Raw genomic sequence first — 17,753 nt, 5'->3', positions numbered from 1 at the left:
AATCAAATTCACCCTGTTCCCCATGCCTATCAGTCCCTTTCATTCCACCTCCAATTGACTCTTGCTCCAATCAAACCATTCCACCCCCACAACTTATTCCTCAACCCCTCTCACCTCCTGTTTACCCACCTCTATCCCTCACACATCCAGGGTAGGCCTTCATAACTGGCAGAGAATCAGTCCATTGGAAGCTTGGACTTCCCAGGCAATTTCCATGCATATCTCATTATCCTGATTTGCATTTTCCAATAATCTGGAGACCGGTAGATCTGGGGCTGGTGTTTAACAACAGGTTTGTTTTAAATTTATAGGTAAGAACAAGGTTACCATAGACATTTCCAAAACCTGGAGGCAAGTGCACATCAGTGCTGTCTTTTGGTCAGAAATTCACACATGGCATTCAAGACGGAGGTGAGGCAAATGTTTGGTTGTGGCATATAAATGCAAATATTCATAATGAAAATGTTTGAAAGTACTTCAAAAGAAGTTTATGTAAAATTGTGTAATTTTAATTGATTGAGATGCTGCTTACAAATGTATAAAATGTGTGGAGTGTACCATGGCACAGCACATGGAAGTATAGAGTGGAGTGGAGTACAAATCTATTAGTGTCCACGTTACTGATACACCAATCAATATCTTTGTGGGACAGTGGGCCAACACAATCAGAAATATTCTGGAAGATAGTGAAGTAGTGAAGTAGGCCAGAAAGAGAAGGTTACTGAGAGACAAAACTCACTTTGTGCAATCAAAAACGGGCAGAGAGCAAAAGGTTCACATTTGGGCAATTCACCCAAGATTGACAGCTAATACTGAATTTTTCCAAAGGTATATGGATACTTCTTTCCATTTTCAAATCTACCACATTCAAAATTGCTCAGTTTTGCAATTCCAGCTCTTCAGTCAGGACTGCAGGAAACTCCTATGCTCCAAATAACCCATCACTCCTGCTCACTAAATTGCTGCCAGTTTTGTTATTTTAAATAATATCAAATCCATATCTAAAAAGTAAGGAGTGAATTCATGACTTTAAAATGGATACTGAACTGCGACTGTACAGCTAGGTGCATTTATACTTTCCCTCTGACCCTGCTTTTCCGAGGATCATCACCTTTCCGTGGTGGAGATGCTTGCATGTTCCAATATACACAAGGGCGGTGCCACCCTGAGCTGAAGCTCCTGGCGATAAGGGTGAGGGGGAGGTTCCAGGAAAAGAAAAATCCCAGAAGCCCTCAACGGCAGAGCAGGAGGAGGAGGGCAGTGTTCCCAATAACTGAGAAGGGTGAAGGCGACTGAAATGGGAAGTGGCCCTCGTCATCGTGGTCCGCCATGCCACGGAATCCGGTCACCACCTGCCAAGATTGTGCGGAACCCAGTTGCAAATCAGAGTCTCCACATTAAATAACGTCACACATCGGCCTCCATCAGGTGAATGTAAAAGCTCTGCGGCAACGATTATTGCCAACAGGAGCAGGGCTGTGATATCTGAAGGCCCCCAGCTAAGATTCCGCATTCTGGCGGCGGATGCATGATGGTTGTACTGTGCCTGTGTTGGGACAGGAGTGCCTTTCAGCTGCTGCATCTGTGACTGAGCAGCCCTCTTCAGGGTACCCTCTGCTTGTCCCAACTGGTCTTCGATAACAGAGTTTCAAAGTGAACAAGTGTTCTGGTTTATAAGGCCGGTGTGTTGTCCGACCTGCTCTACTATGGTGAAACCTCGACTGTCTATCAATGCCACAATAAGACATGCAAGAGCTTCCACCAGTGGTGCTTGCGCCAAATCCTGGGGATCAACGGGAGGACTGCTGGAACACTAGCGTCCTCCATGAAGCTGTGTCTATCAACATTGAAGCTCTGCTCCTGCGGAACCAACTCTGATGGATGGGCCATTGTGTCTATTGGCCAATGCTCTAAGGGCATCCAAAGGAAAAGTATAAGGATACACTTAAGGCCACCCTAAAGCACGCAGGCATTAACACCAATGACTTGGAGGAGAAGGTTGTGGACCAATCGGTATGGCTCCACCTGGTCCATCAAGGCACAAGCCCCTTTGAGGTTCAGCGACTTGACAGTGAGGCAGAATGACAACAGTAGTGGAAGGAGAGGGATGCCAACCCAGAGCTACGAGTTCCACTCTCCCACGCAACAACTTGTCCCCACTGTGGAAGAACTTGTGGATCCAGAATCAGACTGCTCAGTCATTTGAGGACTCACCAAGCCTGACAGATGTCACCCTTGATTTAGCGGGACTGCCGATGGGGGACCCGAGGATCATTTTATTTAATTTCCCCTTATGCAACGCCACAAGAAAAATTCACAGTTACATAAAACATGGTGGAAAAGTACAGGAAAGAGAATCTCAATCATTCATTGGATTTGCTTAGTCCATGTATAATTACAACCAGAGAAGTTAAGAGTAGAAATTATTCAGCTTACCTTCATGAATGCTTGATGGGTGTTACACTTAATAATATTGTGATAGAGTGCAATGTGTCCCAAACTACTATTCAAGCTGCTATCAGACATTAAATTAAATCTGGGAGGAAAACCATCCCTTCTGTTGACATCGGTACTGATGTTGTACAGCAATACTGAAAGACAGGAGGCAGAAAGGATATTTGTTAACAGGCAGTTTGGGATGTTTGCTCAGGACCAGGTTCAACACCATGCAAAGTATTTGGGCCTGTGCATTCAAACATGTACATTCAGAACAGACAGAGCTCCAGAAACTTCCACAAGATGGCACTTTGTTAAGGAGCTTGAACTTGATCTCTTTAGCTCCATTCTCTCCCAGGTATTTGTACACACTCTACATGTCTTGTTCTACTGAATGTTGTGAGTTCAGACCTTCGATTCTGAAACAAACCACTTGTAGACATCAAACATTATTCTTCACTATTTTATTCATAGTCTCCATCATAATAAAAGTGCACCCCATTATTAAAGCATCCTAACAGTCCAATTAGGCAAACATAATGGTGCTATTAAAACATTGACAAGATTCTACATGTCTCTTGAAGTGAATTTCCAGCAGAGTGGAATGCTGCAAAGTAGATTCCACAAAATACATCAAAATCTGTGTACATGCTACAAATGTTACTATAAACCTTGCTGTGGTATTACCATAACTATCAGCAATGCAATGGTTAATGTAGTGTCAAGTGTAGCCACCAGAGGGAGCTACAGTAACAACCAAATAAGGCAGTGATGCTCGACCTTAGGGGAGGAGTGTATGCAGGAGTTAGCTAGTGAAGATCGGAAGAGCATATAGTGCAGGTAAGGTTAGATCATAATTTAAACCAGTAGTGAGATTAGCAGTAGATGAGTGTAGTTAGATGTTATTGATCAATTGTGTATCCTTAAGGAGTACATGTCAAATCCAAGTTAGTGTAAATAAAATCGTAGCTTTGTTTAAGTTAAGGCTATTTTGTGGTCTTTGTGAACTCTAGGCCAACCACCCTGAAATAAGCAACACAAAGAACACCGCGCTTGCTTTACACATTTGAGCACAGCAACATATCTGGAAAAAGAAACGGCACAGATTTGAATGCTATAAAACTATTCAAATAAAAAATACATACAGTAAGGTATTGTGCGTTATATACTACTCTATTGCAATTTAATGGGAACAACAGCAGCAAAAGCACAAAAAGTGTTATTTTACTCTTACACAAGCACTCATTCACCAGGAATGCATATTGGGGATTCAAGCATGGAGCTCTGTGGACAGCATTTTACAATGCTGGGTTACGGGGATTTACCATCCATTATGGACAAAAAAATCCAACAAAAACTACTCATCTCCATCCCAGAATTCCTAATGTGCATAGCTATTGGTTAAAGTTTCATGCTGGGAATGAGGATTTAAAAGATAAAAGCAAAATACCACTGGAAATTTGAAATAAAAACACAAAACACTGGAGAAACTCCACAGACCTGGGAGGAGAGAGAAACAGAGTTAACATTGTGATGCTATGAAACCTTCTTCAGAGCCAAAAAGAGTGAAATGTAATGGATTTTGTATTGCTCAAGAGAGTGTAGCGATTTGCACAGCAGTATAAAAGACTCCCTTAACACGATCTTGATATAACAGGAAATGTGTTGAGTTAGCAACTTCTGTTGAGTTTACTAGCTTTACCGGATCACATTATGCTACAACAGGATACAGCTACTGGACGGCAATGCCTGGACTCCTCGGACATTCAGTCTAGTATGTTAAAAGCAGAGATCCCCGATTGGTATTACTCTGTTAAAATAGATCAAAGAAATTTCTTTTTGGGCCGATCAAAACAATATATAGCGGCCTGAATTCTCCGGCCTTTCGCTGGTGGTGGTATTCTCTGGTCCCGCAGCCGGCAGCGCACCCCTGTCCATGGGCTTGCCAGTGGTAACAATGGGGTGGCTTCAATGGGAATTCCAATGGGAAAGAGAATCCTGCTGCCAGCAAATGGTGCACAGCTCCCGTGGCGGAGAAACACATGGCTGAGAGGCCGGAGAACCCCACCCAGTATTTATATTCTTTTGTCAGATATTCAAGTAACATCCTGAAAAATAATAATACTCAGTTTGTAAGAAAATGATTTTCAAAATGTGGCGTGTTGTGGCACGGTAGCACAGTGGTTAGCACTGATGCTTTACAGCCCCAGGGACCTGCGTTCTATCCCGGCTTGGGTCACTGTATGTGTGGAGTCTGCATGTTCTCCCCATGTCTGTGTGGGTTTCCTCTGAGTGCTCGGTTTCCTTCCACAGTCCAAAGATGTGCAGGTTAGGAGGATTGGCCATGATAAATTGCCCCATAGTGTCTAAAGGTTAGGTGGGGTAACTGGGTTACGGGGATAGGGTGGAGGTGTGAACTTGGGTAGGGTGCTCCTTTAAAGGCTGGTATCAACCCGATGGGTCAAATGGCCTCCTTCTGCAAATTCTATTGTATTCTAAGATTCTGTTCACGTTTAGGCAAAACTAAAGTATGATTCTCCAAGCATAACAACGTACTGAAAACAGGAAATGTGTGAACCAAACACTTTCTGCCGTTCCCCCCCCCCCCCGAACACCCACATGCTGGTTTCCTCAACTTTAATCAGTTCTTTTATCATCTTTCTGAATCTTTTCATGCACGAGACTAAAACAGCCAAGATCAAATTAACAAAATGAAATGAACTGTTTTGTATTAGGTACGGTACTTCAGACAAAATGATGAATTTTACTTTAAAAAGTCAATACAACAAAAATCCATCCTATACAACCACAAGAATTCAGACAACTCCCTGCATAAATGTGCCACTACATAGCTTCACAGTTCCACAATATAATGTTTCTGATTCATGTAGGGTAGGTAAGGAATTCTTTCTGACAACACATTTGTCTTTCGAGTTTTATGGCTGTGATCATCATAAGCAAGGCGTACTTCGACTATCCCTCACTCCCTCCAATCGCGGCAGTCCTGGTGGTTTACCTTTCAGTTCCTGTTCAATTGACCAACCAATAAAATCCTGGTTCACAGTTTGACCACTTCGGAGAGGACACACTTTAGTATCTCCGAACTATTCTCACAGCTCTCCAGGTTTTTCAGTCAGTTCTCACAGCATCGCCCAGAGGTCCTGCCTCCTTTTCTGAAAAACTGAACTATTCCTGTGAGAGATTTGCTTCTTCCCCTCCAAAGATTTCTGTATTCCTCTTTCTTTCTTTGGTTGCTTTCTCTTTGTGTCTCCATCCGTGTGCTGATTGCCTTCTTCCTCCAACTCTTCTACTTGTAGCTCTCCTTTCTGTCTGCCTGCCATAGAGCGTATTTCTTAACTTCCTTCTTGCTGGTACCGCATCCCGGTCAAGGGTTGCCAGGTCACATAGAAATGTATTTCTTTGGGGAGGAGCATAGGGTGTCGCTGTATGCGGACGACCTACTGCTGTATGTGGCGGACCCGGTGGGAGGAATGCCAGAGGTAATGAGGATGCTTAGGGAATTCGGGGACTTTTCGGGGTACAAGCTCAATATGGGGAAGAGCGAGTTGTTCGTAGTTCAGCTAGGGGACCAGGAGAGGGGGATTGGCGAGCTCCCACTAAAAAGGGCGGAGAGGAGTTTCAGATATTTGGGAGTCCAGGTGGCCAGGAGCTGGGGGGCCCTGCATAGGCTTAACTTTACAAGGCTGGTGGAGCAAATGGAGGAGGAGTTCAAGAGGTGGGACGCGTTGCTGCTGTCCCTGGCGGGTAGGGTGCAGTCAATCAAAATGACGGTGCTCCCAAGGTTTTTGTTCCTGTTCCAGTGCCTCCCAGTGTTTATCCCAAAGGCTTTTTTCAGGCAGGTTAACAGGAGTATAATGGGGTTTGCGAGGGACTCCGAGGGTGAGAAGTGTGTTCCCGGAGCGGAGTAGAGATGGGGGGGGGCTGGCGCTGCCCAACCTCTGTGGGTACTACTGGGCCGCCAATGCGACAATGGTGCGCAAGTGGGTGATTGAGGGGGAGGGGGCTGCATGGAAGAGGCTGGAGACGGCATCCTGTGTGGGTACGAGTCTGGGGGCACTGGCAACGGTGCCGCTGCCGCTCCCTCCAAGGAGATATACCACGAGCCCGGTGGTGATGGCGGCCCTCAAAATCTGGGGGCAGTGGAGGCGGCATAGGGGGGATGTTAGGGCCTCAGCGTGGACCCCATTACGGGGGAACCACCGGTTCGCCCCAGGAAGAACAGGTGGAGGGTTTTCGGGGTGGCACAGGGCAGGCATATGAAAGGACCTGTTTGTGGACGGGAAGTTTGCGAGCTTGGGTGAGCTGGAGGAGAAGTACGGGCTCCCCCCGGGGAACACCTTCAGGTACTTACAGGTAAGGGCGTTTGCCAGACGGCAGGTGGTGGAATTCCCATGGCTACTGCCACACACAGTACAGGACAGGGTGCTCTCGGGGGGGTGGGTGGGAGTGGGGAAGATCTCGGAAACTTACCAGGTGATGCAGGAGGAGGAGGAGGCCTCGGTGGTGGAGTTGAAAGGTAAGTGGGAGGAGGAGTTGGGAGAGGAGATCGAAGAGGGGACGTGGGCAGATGCCCTAGGGAGGGTGAACTCTTCCTCTTCATGCGCGAGGCTCAGCCTCATACAGTTTAAGGTGCTGCACAGGGCACACATGACCGGGACAAGGATAAGCAGGTTCTTTGGGGGTGAGGACAGGTGTGTTAGGTGCTCAGGGAGCCCAGCAAATCACACCCATATGTTCTGGGCATGCCCAGCGCTGGAGGAATTTTGGAAGGGCGTAGCGAGGACAGTGTCGAGGGTGGTAGGATCCAGGGTCAAACCGGGCTGGGGGCTCGCAATATTTGGGGTGGCAGAGGAGCCGGGAGTGCAGGAGGCAAAAGAGGCCGGAATTCTGGCCTTTGCGTCCCTGGTAGCCCGGCGAAGGATTCTCCTTCAGTGGAAAGATACGAGGCCCCCAAGCGTGGAATCCTGGATCAGCGATATGGCAGGGTTCATTAAATTGGAGAGGGTGAAATTCGCCTTGAGAGGGTCGGTACAAGGGTTCTTTAGGCGGTGGCAACCGTTCTTAGACTTTCTGGCAGAACGCTAGACATTGGTCAATGGCAGCAGCAGCTCGGGGGGTGGGGGGTTACTTTATTTTTGTTTATGTTATTTACACTGGAAGGGTCTGAGGGGGTGTATACACCTGTTGTCTTAAGTCGGGGTGTTAATGTTAATTTATTATTTAGGTACAGGGCGGGGGAGGGGTTTGGGGGGTTGCTTTTTTAGATTGTGTTTTGTACTTAACCCTGTTGGGTTCTTTTTTCTTTCTCATTTTGTTATTGATATTTTATGAAAACCTTTAATAAAAATTATTTTTAAAAAAAAATGTGTAGCTTATCAAATAACATTGCAATTGATGGGACCACTTAAAAGTCCTTTCTAAACATTCTTAAAAACAATTACATATTTCACAGACATTTTACAGAAATTACACATTTTCCTTATGGTACTACTTCTGGGTCAAATGTCACCGCTGCATCACTAACAAGTCCAGTATTTATTATCTATCCCCAGTTGCTCTGAGATGCTCATTGGCTGATTTCTTGGACCATGTGGTAAAAATGCTTCCGCATTTTTAGGTGACTTATAGTGGCTCACTAGCCAATTTCAGGGGGCAATGGAGAGTCAACCACATTGGAATGTGACTGAAGTCACTTAGACTGGACAGGGTTATAACAGCAAGTTTCTTCCGTCTAAAGGTCATTCGTGAACAAGTTGTGTTTTTCCAACAATTCAACAGCTTCAGCAGTCTCTTTTACCGAGGCGGGCCTTTTATTTCCAGATATTTTTACAAATGGTCACGTTGGAATTTGAACTCTCATTCTCTGAATTATTGGCCAGGATACTTGATTTATTAGTCCAGTAGCTGAAGCACCATACCAGTATGGTTTCCCTGAGATTCCGATCCTGATGTTTTCTATTACCACACTGAGGTTTTAGAGCAGCAGTGTAGTAAATCATCTCAGTCCCAGGACATCACTGCACGTGTGCCGAAGGGGAATGCCCTAGGCCCAACCATCTTCAGCTGCTTCACTGATTACCTTCCTTCCATAATGTCAGGAGTAGGGATGTTCACTGATGATTGCACAATGTTTGTGCATTGGCGTCATTCAAAACTCCTCAGATACTGAAGCAACACCTAGACAACATTCAGGCTCGGGCTAATAAGTGGCAAATAATATTCTCAATGCACAAGTGGCAGGCAGTAACTAACTTTAGCAATGAGACTCCAACTATCTCCCTTGACATTCAAAGAAATTACCATTGCTGAATCCTCCACTATAAACAACCTGATGGTCTAGAAACTGATCTGGAACAGCCACCTAAATACTGTGGCTACCAGAACAGATCAGAGGTTGGGAATTCTGCTACAAGTAAATCACCTCCTGATTCCCCAAAGCCTTCCCTCCATCTACAAGACATGTCAGGAACATGATGGAATACTCCCCACTGGGCTGGATGAACGCAACTTCAACAACACTCAAGAAGCTCAACACCATACAGGACAAAGCAACCTGCCTGATTTGCACCCCATCCACCACTTTCAACATCAAGTCCTTCCACCACCACTCACCAGTAGCAGCAGTGTGCACCATGCCTTCGACAACACTTTCCAAATCCATGATCACTATCATCTGGAAGATCAACAGCAGCAGATAACTGGGAACATCACCAGCGGGAAGTTCTGATCCAAGCCACACACCATCCTGACTTGGAAATATATCGTCGTTCGTTCACGGTCACTGGGTCAAAATCCTGGAACACCCCTCTAACCGCACTGTGGGCATTCACCACATGGACTGCAGCGGTTCAAGAAGACAGCTCACCGTCGCCTTCGCCAGGGCAATTAGAGATGGGTGATAAATGCTGGCCTAGTCAGCGACACCCACATCCCATTAAATAATTTTTAAAGAAGAACAGCAGTTGTGAATCATAGAGCATGACAGCCACTGAGTTGGCTAGCACCGCCTGCGGGAGTAATAGGTACTTAAGAGTTTTCAACCGCATTTTGAACACCAGTAAGTTTTAGGTATTGAGAAAATCAATGCCATGAGAACAATTTTTTGTCGAAAACATTTTGACCTTTAAACCTACCTACTTTACAGCAGCCAGTGCCATAAAAAAGGGACATGGTTCCTGATCTACTGCCCTGTACTGAATGCCTTGGAAACCTGCTGCACTACACTTTATTCACCAGGCCCGAGATGGGAGGTTGGGTGTGAAACGTGCGGTTCCCAACTAAAGGGAAGTAAAAGGAGCGGAGTGGCAATTGGACCGTGATTGCCACTATTGAAGTCCTGGTCCCTTGTATTTTCTAAAGTTTACAGAACATCAAACAGACGCTACAATAGATGTGAAACCAGAATATTGTCATTTCAATCTATCTCACCCAGGAAGTCAGTCTGCAACAAAAAATGTACCGGGTACTCAAAGATTTGGGAATTTGGCCAGTCGATTTTCTTCCGATGTTGTAAAACCTTTGCTTCGGGTACAGAGTGGCTCTAGTGCAATGAGAAATTAGGCACACTGCCCATATTCAAATTGCACAATCCTAATTAAACTCACAAAATTAAAGCTTTGATCAAAATTACCCAACTCATAATCAGACTTTAGTGAGAGGGGCTATCAAGTAAAATCTTTTCCTTTGAAAAACATTTCATTGAAGGTATTTAAAAATATTTACCATCACAACAGCAAAACCAAAAGGACAACGGAAATACAAGCCCCAACCACCATACCAGGCCACAAAACCCTCCCTCCCCTCAAAAACCACCCATTCACCCACCTTCCACCCCGTCATCCGCCTTCTTTTTCCAACCTTCCGTTCCAACCCCCCCACCCCCAACCAGAGACTACAATCCAAACCAAAAACCACCCCTTTCCCCGCTAATGACTTAATCCTTCTTAAAGAAGTCAATCAATGGCTTCCACCTATAAATAAACCCCTCCTCTGTCCCACAAATAGAGAACCTGATATTTTACAGCTGCAAAAATTTTGCCAAATCGCTTACCCATAACCAAGCCTTCGGTGGCTCCGAGTCCCGCCAGCACAACAAAATCCATCTCCAGGCCATCAGGGAGGTGAAGGCCAAAGCATCGGCCTCTCTCCCCACCTGCACACCCGAGTCCTCCAACACTTCAAATATCACCACCTCCAGACTCGAAGCTATTTCTGCCCTCAAAACCTTTGTCATAACCTCCAAAAAGCTTTTCCAGAATCCCTTCAACTTCGGGCAAGCCCAGAACATATGAACATGGTTCGCTGGCCCCCCTACATACCGCCCACACCTATCCTCCACTCCCAAAAAGAACCGATTCATCCACAACACTGTCATATGGGCCCTGTGAACCACTTTAAATTGAATAAGTCTTAGCCTCGCAAACGACGAGGATGCATTCAACCCTCTGTAAGGCTTCCCTCCCCAACTCCCCTCCCACCTCCTCCTTCCACTTACGCCTAATTTCCTCTATGGGGGCACTCACTCTCTCCATCTTTCCTAAAGTGCAGCGTCCAGACAGAATGCAATATTCCAGCTGAGGCTGAACTAGCATTTTGTACAAGTTTGGCATAACCTCCCTGCTCTTGTACTCTGTGCCCCTATTAATAAAACCTGGATAACCACGCTGTTAACCTGTTCGGCTACCTTCAGTGACTTATGCACCGATACTCTCAAGGCCCCTCTGCTCCTATACCATCTTTAGAATCGTCTCCCCAGCAAAATTAATCACTTCACATTTTTCCACATTGAACGCCATCTGTCACCTGTCCATCCATTCCACCAACTTGCCTATATCCTTTCAAATTTCTACACTATTTTCCCTAAGTTCATAATGTTTCTAAGTTTCATATCATGTGCAAATTTTTAAACTGTGCCCTGTATGCGGAGGTTGAAGTTATTATTATACTTAAAGAAGTTAAAGGGTCCCAACACCGATCCCAGTAAACTCCACTACAAGCCTGCCCCTAACCTGAAAAACATCCATTCACCACTATTCTCTGTTTCCTGGTTACTCAGCTAATTTTGTATCCATGAAGTCACTGTTCCTTTTATTCCATGAGCTATAACTTTGCTCAGAAGTCTGTTGTGTGGCACAGTGTCAAGTTTCTTCTGGAAATCTATGTACACCACATCAACAGCATTATCCTCATCAGCCATCTCTGTCACCTCTAAACAAATTAGTCAAAAAACTATTTTTCCCCACCAAATCCATGCTGGTTTTTATTAGTTAATCTGCACTTATCCACCTGGCTATTACTAGTTTTGCCTCAAGTTATCATTTCCAGAGGTTTCCCCATCAACAACATTAAACTGATAGCCCTATGGTTGCTAAGTTTATTTTTACACCCTTCTTTGTACAAAGGTTGAACATCTGCAATTCTCTTGCAAGTCTTTTGGAACCACCCAAGTCTAAAGAAGACTGGAAAATTATGGCCAATGCATCCATAATTTGCACCCGCACTTGAGTCAGCATCATTGGATGCTTCTCATCTGGTCCTTGTTCTTTCTCATCTTTAAATACAGACAGCCTATTTAATATCTCCTCCTTATCAATTTTAAATCTTTCTCATATATTGATTATCTCCTCCTTCACCATGGCCTCAATAGCATCGTCTTCCTTGGTGAAGACAGATGCAAAGTATTAATTTAAAACTTCAGCTATTCCACCGTCTCCATGGAAATCTCCTTTTTGGTCCATAATTGGCCCTTCTCCTCTTTTACCACACTTATGTTATTTACATGCCAACAAAAGACTTATGGATTTTCTTTTCCAGAGAATCCACAGAATTCCTACAGTGCAGGAGGAGGCATTCGGCCCATCGAGTCGACACTGACCCTCCGAAAGAGCATGCTACCTCGGCCCACTCCCCCAACTTATCCCCATAACCTCACAACTTAACCTGCACATCCCTGGATACCAAGGGGCAGTTTTATCATGGTCAATCCACCTAATCTGTACATCTTTGAACTGTGGGAGGAAACGGGAGCACCCGGAGGAAACGCAAGCAGACATGGTTCAAGGTTGGAATTGAACCACTGTGCCACCATGCCACCCTTTTTATGTTGGCTACATATTCCATTTTTTAATAATTATAATATTTTCCCAGAAAATTATTTCAGGAATCATAGAGGTGAGAGAATCAATTTACTGATTACAAATAAGTAGGATGCATCAAAGAGCAAATTTATCGCTCTACATTTACTCAATGGTCACCAAGGGCTTTATTGCTTAAACTAAGTTCTTTGCTTAAAATAAGTCCTTCTGTCTTATCAGTTAAATATCACTAATATCGAACAGCAGAACAAGAGTAAACTATTGTCAAGTATAATCTAATACTATCACCTATGTCTTCTGCAGCTGTGTCACAATAAAATTAATGTTCAAATGCAAATGGTCATAATACACATTATTAAAGTTCAAGTAAAGTTCAACAATCACAATGCACTGGTGTGATTATTACCTATGTGACCAGGAATCTTCTTTCCTTTGTAACCAAAGCAGACAGTAACATTGACACACACAACAGGCTTCCCGTTCTCAAAACATTCCTTTTTTTTACGGTTGATTGAAGGAGGCAGAGACAGGAAGGCTTCAATATTCACAACAGGCCTGCTCCTGCAAGGCAAGGAGAACAGTAATTACTAATCACAAGACTGAAAATCAGGAAATGTCATTACCCCGATTAAAACTTGAGCAGTGATTTTATCAGTTTGCAACAGTGCCTTGTTTAAAACAATGAGAAAATAACTTGGGGAAATGCAATAGATCATTGCAAATAACAAGGTTGGTTACAAAAATATGTTGGGGAGAAAAGCTAGCTCCCATGCCAATTTACACAATTTTGCTATTTTTAGTCTGTGTGGTGAGATTCAAGGAGGGCCCCCTGTACAACAGGCTGGACAGTGAACACTGAAATGTACTAAATCCTCAAAATCAACTGGGAGCTGCAATCAAGAGATATTTAAGCATCTGAAACAGAAAAAGCTAATTGACCATTTACCACACTTCTGTAGATTTGGACGTTACTGACTGAAAAAGCCAATTTGTTTGTCTGGGGAATGCAACAACTCTGTAAGCACTTGGGGAGAGACAGAGCACACTTTAAAGAACATATGGCTACCTTCCCAGAAATGGCTGGTACAGCAAGCGTGAAAGGAGGTAGCTTAAAGCAGCCAACACCAGTCAGGCAACACGGTCTCAGATGTGGATGGTCTACCTGCTGATCTCTGTCATTGTGTCACACACGAGAGGTCTGGAACCACTAGAATCCCAGCAGGTTGTCAGTAAATCCCGCAATCAGCCAACACACTTGTTCCTTCCACAAAGGAATTATTTAGAAAGGGTAGTGGCTAGGTGTCACACATCAGACAATAAAATATGTGTATCAAGGGGCAGCATGGTGCCAACTCAATCTGTCAACACTCACACACTACATAATACAGAAAGCAACTGCCCTGCATTTGACTTGAGCTTGTGCTGAGTAATTATTTGTCCTTGCTTACAATAAAGCAGCATAAGATGGTAATAAATGGCACTTTTGAATAACGGAACATGAAAATGTAGAACAAGAGGCCTGGGCACAATTGCTCAGCAGATGTGATTTGAGCCTTTACAAAATGGTCTGTCATTGGCACTCCTTAGAAGTCATCTTGACCTTGCTGCAATGTTGATACAACTGCTAATTGCTCACTGGCATTTTCACCCTCTTAATTTGGCATGGCTTTGCAAGTCTAATCATCAATATGGAAGCTAAGACTTCTTTTCAGGGCAGTGAAAGGAGAATGTGGCAGAGAACAATTACATGGCATGCCCTTGGGATAAGTTGTCTTGTAGCCCTACCCAAGTAATTCATACATATGAAGTGCTGCTTCAGGATACCAATGGTCTAATCATTTTAGTTGTAGCATGCATTTGCTTTCTGCTTCTGTCTGTATTGCAATGTATAACATGAGCTATGTGGACAAAGGACAATTCTGATCTTCCTAATTCCATTCTTCCATTCTTAATTTCCCTTAAAATACTGGTAGAATAGATCATTGCCTTAAAATAGAGGCATTAAGACAGCTTCCAAGAAAGAATTAATCTATATGCCTTGGTTGTTACGTACTATGATTGCATTATAATTTAAACCAAGTCTTGGGATCATAAAGTAGGTGGTACACAGTTATAAACAACTATGAAACAAAACATCCGGAGACTTTGTTCATCGTCGCAGGGGACTTCAACAAGGCCAACCTCAAGAAAGTACTGCCAAAATTCCACCAGCACATCTCCTGTCCCACCAGGGGCGACAACACCCTTGACCACTGCTACTCAAAAATCAAGGGCGCCTACCGTTCCATCCCCCGACTGCACTTTGGGAAATCAGACCAGAAGACGGTGCTCATTCTCCCGGCATAGAAGCAGAAACTCAAGCGGGAGAATCCAGCTAAAAAGGTTGTGCAGTGCTGGTCCGAGGAAACAGAAGAGCTCTTATGTGACTGCTTAGAGACAGTGGACTGGTCCATATTTAAAAACTCAGCGACCAATTTAAATGAGTATGCCACCAGTATCACAGACTTCATCAGCAAATGTGTGGATGACTGCATGCCAAAGAAAGCAGTACGTACGTACCCCAACCAGAAACCATGGCTCAATCGCGAGATTGACTCCCTACTGAAGGACAGATCTGAGGCGTTCAAGTCAGACGACCCTGACCGATACAAGAAATCCAGGTACGACCTCCGCAAAGCCATCCGAGATGCCAAGAGAGAATATCAGACCAAGCTAGAGTCACAGACAGACTCTCGGCGGTTGTGGCAAGGACTAAACAACATAACGGGCTACAAAGCGAAGCCGAGCAGTATCTCCAGCAGCAGCGCACCCCTCCCCAATGAACTCAATGCATTCTATGCTTGGTTCGAGCAGGTAACCAACAATCCGCTGTCGAGTGCCCCAGCAGCCCATAACTCACCCATACCCACCATCACAGCTTCCGAAGTCAGATCGGCCTTCTTGAAAGTGAACCCTCGGAAGGCGACGGGCCCGGACGGGATCCCTGGTTGTGCACTCAGAGCCTGCGCGGACCAGCTGGCAGAGGTGTTCGCGGACGTCTTTAACCTGTCCCTACTCCACTCCGAGGTCCCCACCTGCTTCAAGAAGACCACCATCATACTGGTGCCAAAGAAGAACCAGGCAACGTGCCTCAATGACTGCCGTCCGGTGGCCCTGACTTCAGTTGTAATGAAGTGCTTTGAGAGGTTGATCATGAAGCGCATCACCTCCATACTCCCAGAACGCCTTGATCCACTGCAATTCGCATACCGTCGCAACTGGTCCACAGAAGACACCATTTCCCTGGCCCTACACTCATCCCTAGAGCATCTCAACAACAAGGACTTCTACATCAGACTCCTATTTATTGGCTACAGCTCCGCCTTTAACACGATAATCCCAGCCAAGCTCATATCAAAGTTCCAAAACCTAGGACTTGGCTCCCCACTCTGCAACTGGATCCTCGATTTTCTGACCAACAGACCACAATCAGTAAGAATGAACAACAACACCTCCTCCACAATAGTCCTCAATACTGGGGCCCCGCAAGGCTGTGTACTTAGCCCCCTACTCTACTCCCTGTACACACGACTGCGTTGCAAAATTTGGTTCCAACGCCATCTACAAGTTTGCTGACGATACGACCACAGTGGGCCGGATCTCAAATAACGACGAGTCAGAATACAGGAGGGAGATAGAGAACCTAGTGGAGTGGTGCAGTGACAACAATCTCTCCCTCAATGCCAGCAAAACTAAAGAGCTGGTCATTGACTTCAGGAAGCAAAGTATTGTACACACCCCTGTCAGCATCAACAGGGCCAAGGTGGAGATGGTTAGCAGTTTCAAATTCCTAGGGGTGCACATCTCCAAAAATCTGTCCTGGTCCACCCACGTCGACGCTACCACCAGCGCCTATACTTCCTCAGGAAACTAAGGAAATTCGACATGTCCACATTAACTCTTACCAACTTTTACAGATGCACCATAGAAAGCATCCTATCTGGCTGCATCACAGCGTGGTATGGCAACTGCTCGGCCCAGGACCGCAAGAAACTTCAGAGAGTCGTGAACACCACCCCGTCCATCACACGAACCTGCCTCCCATCTATTGACTCCATCTACACCTCCCGCTGCCTGGGGAAAGCGGGCAGCATAATCAAAGGCCCTCCCACCCAGCTTACTCACTCTTCCAACTTCTTCCATCGTGCAGGAAATACAGAAGTCTGAGAACACGCACGAACAGACTCAAAAACATTTTCTTCCCCGCTGTTACCAGACCCCTAAATCACCCTCTTATGGACTGACATCATTAACACTTCATCCCTGTATACTTCATCCGATGCCAGTGCTTATGTAGTTACATTGTATACCTTGTGTTGCCGTATTATGTGGAGATGCCGGCGTTGGACGTATTTTCTTTTATTCCCTTTTCTTCCCATGTACTTAATGATCTGTTGAGCTGCTCGCAGAAAAATACTTTTCACTGTACCGCGGTACACGTGACAATAAACAAATCCAGTCCAATATATATGTAGTCTTTGTTGTCTTCTGGATTCATGCCGGTCGCTGAAAGTGTTGCAGATTAATTGTCCAGACTTTGTTTTAGCCTCTTTCCGAAGATTCCCTGATTGATAGTGGGTGAGTATGTGTGCCCACACCATGGTTGCGTGGGCCAGCTTGATGGATCAACTGATTTGTGTATATTCATACATAGCTAGAGATGAAAGGTTAAACCTTGGGCCTTGCAATGATGGTATGAATGCAGATTTTGACTCTCTGGACTCCGGGAAACCTAGTAGTTCTATAGCCCTCCTGAACAATGCATCTATGATTTCCTTATGGGTAGCAAACTGAATGGCAGCATAAATGCTCCTGTTCCAGCCTGGAAAGTGGTTTAAAAATAAAGGTTGGGATCATCTTGATGGCTGTCAGTACTTTCCTTCCTACATTACAAGAGCGACTACACATGGAATCTACTTAATTGACTACAAAGTGTGTTGTGACACCCAGAGGATGTGAAAGGAGTGATATAATTCCTGATCTATCTTAGTTACGTAAGCAGATGCACAGCAATGTAACTGCCTCTTGTTAAACTTGAACCTATGGAATCAGCACAGTATAGCTAGTGAATGGGAGCGGCGAGGGGAGATGTCTGCAGCTGGTTACTGTGGGGGGGGTGGGGGTTGTGTTTAATTTTTAAAATAATGGGTGTGGACTTTTTGT

General features: G+C 45.0%; 1 protein-coding gene across 2 annotated transcripts in view; it reads right to left on the bottom strand.

The window, feature by feature from the left end:
• Positions 1-17,753, bottom strand: part of itga4 (integrin alpha 4) — a 315,916-nt gene that overhangs the window by 187,732 nt on the left and 110,431 nt on the right. For both annotated transcript variants that reach the window (XM_072477536.1, XM_072477545.1), the window contains exons 14-15: positions 12,958-13,112; positions 2,437-2,591 (exon numbers count right to left, since the gene is read on the bottom strand). In XM_072477536.1, the coding sequence (XP_072333637.1) occupies positions 2,437-2,591; positions 12,958-13,112 (310 nt within the window). The remainder of the gene's footprint in view (positions 1-2,436; positions 2,592-12,957; positions 13,113-17,753) is intronic.

The sequence above is a fragment of the Scyliorhinus torazame genome, chromosome 2 (assembly GCF_047496885.1).
Source record: "Scyliorhinus torazame isolate Kashiwa2021f chromosome 2, sScyTor2.1, whole genome shotgun sequence".
NCBI classification, from domain to species: Eukaryota; Metazoa; Chordata; class Chondrichthyes; order Carcharhiniformes; family Scyliorhinidae; genus Scyliorhinus; species Scyliorhinus torazame.
The sequence above is the reverse complement of the archived record's forward strand: the minus strand, read 5'-3'. Positions and strand labels throughout refer to the sequence as shown.